Below are 6,915 nucleotides of genomic sequence, written 5' to 3'. Positions count from 1 at the left end.
CGGAAAATTTAGTAGCTCAGTTGATTAGATATATAAATCTTTTATTTCGATGCTTGATTTTTATAATTTCTTATATAATTTCCCTTCTTCTATCCATTATTTTCAAAATAAAGATATTATCATTATTTTACATACTTATATATTTTTCAATATTCACACTACAAATTTATCGTTTAAAATAAGATTTTTACGACATAAAACTTCAAACAAAATGTCCGAAATTTTAAACATTTCATCGAAGTCATATAAAACTTGACACTCAAGTTATTCAACAATGCACACACATACAAAAATAAATAATTAGTAATCAATTAAAACAGACAAACACAAATATTAAATGACGATATCAAAATTAAAAATGTCGATACACTTCTATATGTTTCCTCAACATTAGCAAATGACACCCAAAAAAATACAAAAAAAAAACGTCAAATAAGAAATATTATCGTATATGGATAAACATTATATAAAGTGCAAATCCAATAAATATATACAGAAATTGACAAGTGTCCCTCCACTTGTTAACTATTCAATCAAACTAAGCAATAATTTTGACACGTATTTTAATATGTTTTTCATTATATATAGTTTTAATTTTTTTTCCTCTCATAACTTGGAAAATCGATAAACAAAGAAGTGGAAAAAAAAAATTAGATCAAAGTTTTAATTATTAATATTATTAAAAGATAAAAGAAATGGCAAGGGCTGTGGGAAGAAGTTTAGCAGGACCATTGTTGTTTTTGAACTTATTAATGTATCTTATTGTTTTAGGTTTTGCTAGTTGGTGTCTTAACAGGTTTATCAATGGACAAACTAATCATCCTAGTAAGTCTTATTTTCAATGAATTTTATCGTTAATTTTTTTGTAGTTTAACATGTTTATAGCGACATGTGAAATTTGAAATTTGTTGTTAATTTGTGTCGTTGCTTGCGAATTTATCTTATGTAGCTAATATAAGATAACATAGATTTGTCGAGACGCATGAAATGTGAAATTTGAAATTTATCGTTAATTTATGTCGTTGCTTGTGAATTTTTGTAGCTAATATAAGGTTCGCGACACATGAAATTTGTCATAATTCGAGTGTTATTGCGATTTGTTACAAAGATCTGTTTGTTTGCTAAATTTTGTTATTAAAAATGTGAATTACATGTGAATTTTTTTGGAGATTAGTATTATAATTTGTAGGAAAATTATATTTTGTAGATAAAAATTTTCATGTAATTCATATTTTTCTGGTAGTACGTGTGTAGAGGCTGTAACTTGTATATTGATTGATAATTTTTATGATCTTTTATCAATTGAATGAATAAGTAACGTTATACAATAGGACAATATAATCAACATAATTAAGCTATCCCTATTTGACTCTTAATCTCGTAAAATTATACATTTAATTACACATTTATAAATTTAGTGTAGATTTGATCAATCTTTTTGTCCTAATCACACTTTAGGATATGTTTATCAAGGCGAAATCAAGATCATGAACGGTTCTTTTAGGGATTTAGGGTTCAATGGTCCTAAGCCACTAAGTCACTAATCAGTTTTGTTAATCAGTTTTGTTAGGAGCTCACAAGTTAATATATATATATATATATATATATATATATATATATATATATATATATATATATTCAACTTTTATGTATTTTAAGAAAAAGTAATTGGGTTTGTTTACCCCTGGGCCCTATCTAGCTCCGCGACTTTATGTCTAGATCAAAAATGTAATGTGACCTTATAACATGTTTATTTTACTTGAAATTCTGTAACGTTTATTTTTAGGTTTTGGAGGAAATGGAGCGACGATGTTCTTCCTAACATTCGCGATATTAGCATCAGTGTTGGGCATAATATCGAAGCTATTAGGCGCGAATCACCTAAGGGCATGGAGAAATGATAGTCTTGCTGCTGCGGGTTCATCTGCTTTAGTCGCGTGGGCTGTTACTGCACTTGCTTTCGGGTAATTAACCTAGTGTACACATGGCATTGTGTTGTTTGACGAGTAAAATTAGCTCATGAAAATATAATACGGATATATTCTTTTTGTTAGGTTGGCATGTAAGGAGATAAACATAGGAGGATGGAGAGGATGGAGGCTGAGAGTTCTTGAAGGTTTCATAATAGTTCTTGGAATTACTGAACTACTCTACGTTCTTATGCTTCATTCTGGATTGTTCAATAGCACCTACGGTCCGGGCTATAGGGACAACGAATATGGCGTTGGTGCACCGCACGGTGGAGTTCCACCGCACGGTGGAGTTCCCGGGTCCGGGATCCCGGAGAAGGGGACCGGTTACACCGGAGCTAGGGTTTAGTGTTGTTTCAAGTAGATATGTTGTCTTGACTATGTTCAAATGTTGTTCTATTGCTTTTTAATGTTGGAACACTATGGTGTGCTGTTAGTTTTTGGTTTCTCTAATTTGAAGTAATTTTGTAACCTTTGCAAAACGAAATATTTGACCCTATTCTGGAGGGGGGTTAAAAATTCTACGTAGTTGGGGTTTTGCTTTACAAAAAAACCAATTATTTAATTTTTTTTCTAGATAGATACGAGTGATTCGGTATACTTGTAATGGTAATTTTTATTGGACATAATTCACCTAGTATACGTGTTATGGTCATGATAGATAAAGTTATTTGATGCGGTTATTTGATTCGCATGTTCATGCGTGAAGTTGAAGAGTTATTTGATATATGATGGACAGAGTTATTCGATATACTTCTAATGATAGCTAGCTCTGTTTGAATGCTGGTTAATAATGAGTTATTCGATATACTTGTAATGATAGCTAGCTCTGAATGCTGGTTAATAATGATATATGATGGTTAGAGTTATTCGACCTATGTGTGGTATAGGTTACTTAGTTGATGGGCGTAGTTATATTTGATGTATATGTTAAGAGTTATTCTATTTGATGTATATGTTAAGAGTTATTCGATATATGTATGGCATATGTGTATAGTTTGAATGCCAATGGTTGAGTGATATCTTATACTTAGTTGATTCGATATATATGTTAAGAGTTATTCCATTTATGTATGGCATATATGGGCATAGTTATATTTGATATATATGTTAAGATTATTCGATATATGTATGGTATATATGGGCATAGTTATATTCGATATATATGTTTAGTTTGAATGTCGATGGTTGAGTTATGCGTGGTTAGAGTTATCTGATGTATGTGTGGTATAGGTCACTTAGTTGATAGGCATAATTATATTTAATATATGATGGTTAGAGTTATTTGATATATATATATATATGGTATATGTTTAAGAGTTTGTTAAATATAGTGGTTAGAGTTATTCGATGTATGTATAACGATAATAATATGAAATTACTTGATATGTGTAATTTTGATTAATATAGTTGCTCGATAAATGTGCAATGATAGTACAATGATAGTGATCTTTATTTGCGTTTGATAAAATTTATATATAATGGTTGGAGTTATTCGATGTATGCACGACGACAGTAATACAAAATTACTTGATATGTATAATTTTGATTAACGTAGTTAACTCGATAAATGTGCGATGATAGTAATCTTTTTATTGCGTCTGATAAATTGTATGTTGAAAAGTCTCACTTTAAAAATAAAACGTCTTTATCAACCACTTTATTTTTGGAAAGATTTTTATTTTTTGGTGTGTGGGGTTGGGGTGAGGGGGCAATTGGATAAAATTTTGATGGTTGACTAGGTAGTTGACCGTTGACCAGGTCAAACTTCATATTTGACAATCCCTTTGAATCACTAATAATTCACCAAAATATATTATAATAATGTTAGGATAGATCACAAATAATGCAAAGAACCTAAAAACACAACAAAAAGGGTACAAAAAGATCACAACTTTAAATATTATATCCATTAAGAATAATTATAGGAAGAGGTGTATGAACTTTAGATTAGCATTTAAATAATATGATTTAAGTAATATCATAAATATTTGTGTGATTATCACTTAGCTTCATCAAAGGATAAAATGAGGTTCGATGTTAAATTGTTATATAACTTGTCATGCTGTATAGACGAGACGTATGAAAGATGATAATTTATAGTATCTTTCGTATAATTTTTAAAAAAACACTTACAAATTCAATATTTAGAATATATGAAATTATCTAAATTCAGTTCAATTTCGTAAACACGATAAGTAAAAATAAACAGAGAAAACACGCGATTCAATTCTTCATAGTTAGGATAGGGTCAAAGATTTTTTGAGTTCAAATGGATAAATAATTGCTTGTAAAAGTGTAATTATTTTATGTTGTGGAATTTTGTGAATGAATCATTTGAATTTCTTAGTGCAAGACAACCCAACCAACCTAGCTAGCTAGTAATCATTTATTGTAAAAAAAAAAGTTTAAAAATATTGGTTCCAAAATATGATATATATAATAAATACTTTTATTTTATGCCTAACTTCTTGGATTTGGACGGCACTACTTTCATAAATTCTTAATTATATTTATTTAATGTTCGTTTAGAGACGAAGCTACGATTAATAATTTGAAAATTTAAAATTTCTTTAGAATAGTCAATTAATTTTATTAGGATTTCACAAATTAATACAGGATAAATGACATAAGTTCCATCTTTAAGTTCTCTTATCACCATTATTCCATATTACTTTTACTAATTTTTTTAAAAAAATTATTTCACGCATCGGATTAATGTATTAACACATCAAAGTAATGTAATTCGCGTATCAGATTAATGTATCTCGCACATCAGATTAGTGTATCATGTATAAAATGTACATCAGATATTGTATCATGTATAAAATGTAATGTATCTTACTTAATGATTAATGTTCTCGAGAATCAGATTAATGTATCAGTTTGAGAGATTTTTGTAATTATAAACTTATAAGAGGACAAATGATAATTTTACATTAAAATTACGTGATTTCTGTCCTTTATACAGTTATTTTTTAGTATAAATTAAATACAAGATTTATGAAAATGTTATTCAATTTATCCAAACTCATAAATCTCCACCTAACTCTGCTCGAAATATGTTCGATGAAAAGTTTTGATGCAACATAATAATTTTGACACACACCAATAAACACAAACTATTTAAGAAGCATTATATTACTATTTTCACAATAACAATAAATTAAAAACAACTTTGAAAAATTTTTGTCAAAATATTTGTAACTTTAGTATATAAAGTAGCTAGAACCCTACTTCTTTTGGATTGATTTTTTATCGGCTATCGTCATTTCACAAATACTTATTATCATTTCAGAAAGTTAATATTTTTATAATTTTACCTTTTTAAAATAAATAGTAATAATTTTATCAGATAATAACTATTAGTCGACTCTTGATCTTGCGGGGGATAAAAATATATCAAAAATCTCCCACTTTAATTTATGTTGCATGCTTACTACTTTAACATTATTTTAATTACGATACTACTAATTAATATCTTAATTCTTTTAATGATTTAATTCATTATATTCTTCAAAGAACATTTTCATAACATGGCTCAAAGCATGTACGGATAGCCAGGTTCCTGTAATTAGCTTTTTAATTAATTTAGTCACTAATTAATTAATGACAGGGAATTAAAGGTCAAGCCAAAGGACAATTAATTTGACTTAAGTCACAATTGGTTAATTAACTCTTACGAAATATAATCACATAATTTTACCATAGTCCTACTTAATTAGTAATAAACATAGTGGTTGAAAGTTCAAAATTTTTTCTAAATGGTGAGTGTATAATTGCGTTAATATTGCGATTGTAGAAATTCTTTCATCCTTAATTAAATATCTCGTATTTAAGTTTTGAAATGAAAAGAACTCTTAATTATAGGGAGCGTCTCTGTCTTAATGAATCTTACGTAATGCAAAATATGAAATTATCTGAATAATAAATTTTATATATCACATAATTAATCAAAAGAACAAAAAATATGATGAATTATTGAATAATTAAGATGGCCATTATTTATGTAGAAAAGAAGTTACTCTCTATTTTCAAACTATTCATCGCGATTTCTAAATATACAGTATCTCAAATTATGCTACCTATACTTACTATTAATTATTATACTTTCCATTTTTTTAGTAAAACTAATAAAATTTGACTAATATTTTACGATATATTTTTTCATCATATTGATATGTAAACAAATTGCAATGTATAGTACTTTTCGTATAGTTTTTAAATATCTAATTTTTTTTTGTTTAAAATATATTGAATCAATGCAATCTAATTCAACATTGAAAATTAATCAAACTGACTTTCGAAAAGTGCAGCATGACAAATAAAAGTGGACGAAGAAAATATCTTTTTAAAAGTCCGAGACAAAATTATTTCATTTTACCTTAGTAGTTACCGTTTCTGAAAACTACAAAATCTTCAACTATGAATAATGTTATAATTATTCAATCAAACTAACCTGATTCGTATCTTTAAGGAACGTATAAAAAAGAATCACAACGGATAAATTGAGTGTTGAAAACTTATCCTTGAGGCCAACTTGTGTAAGATATTATTATAATTTATATATTATAATTTTTCTTCTCATGTCTGACAGATATTATAATATATTATAATATAATATATTTTAAGTTTAAGAATAACTGTTAGCGTGAAATTTACTATATTGTTTTTTTATTTTTTTATTTTTTACCTTCCTTGATTGTAACATCTAAAAGGGTCTTTGGTAATTAAATACACTAAAATAGTTGAGTCAAAGGAAAATTACAGCTCAAAAGTGTTCAATAACGTGTGTAATGCACTTAAAAGTTGAAATTAATCACTAGAGATGAAAAACTTTTTAATCGTAAATATTTTATCATATAATTTATTTGATTTAATATAAATTTAAATTAATCAGATCGATTAATTTCGAATATTTGAACGATTGAGGTTAGTTTTCTCT

General features: G+C 27.3%; 1 protein-coding gene across 1 annotated transcript; it reads left to right on the top strand.

Annotated features, from left to right (window-relative positions):
• The first annotated feature begins 610 nt into the window (after nucleotides 1-610).
• LOC101267061 (membrane protein PM19L) lies at nucleotides 611-2,498 on the top strand. The gene is made up of 3 exons (XM_004247732.5): nucleotides 611-825; nucleotides 1,787-1,964; nucleotides 2,055-2,498. The coding sequence occupies exons 1-3, from the start codon at nucleotides 696-698 to the stop codon at nucleotides 2,317-2,319; spliced, it is 573 nt and encodes a 190-aa protein (XP_004247780.1). The 5' UTR covers nucleotides 611-695; the 3' UTR covers nucleotides 2,320-2,498.
• Nucleotides 2,499-6,915: the final 4,417 nt, after the last annotated feature.

Source organism: Solanum lycopersicum, chromosome 9 (genome assembly GCF_036512215.1).
Source record: "Solanum lycopersicum chromosome 9, SLM_r2.1".
Lineage (NCBI taxonomy): Eukaryota > Viridiplantae > Streptophyta > Magnoliopsida > Solanales > Solanaceae > Solanum > Solanum lycopersicum.
This window is presented reverse-complemented; position numbering and strand designations above follow the sequence as displayed.

Excerpts from the sequence above, each read along its gene's own strand:
- LOC101267061 (XM_004247732.5), top strand. The coding sequence starts at position 696 with ATGGCAAGGGCTGTGGGAAGAAGTTTAGCAGGACCATTGTTGTTTTTG. Across the intron at positions 826-1,786 it reads TGGACAAACTAATCATCCTA|GTTTTGGAGGAAATGGAGCG; the intron begins GTAAGTCTTATT and ends GTTTATTTTTAG. Across the intron at positions 1,965-2,054 it reads GTTACTGCACTTGCTTTCGG|GTTGGCATGTAAGGAGATAA; the intron begins GTAATTAACCTA and ends TCTTTTTGTTAG.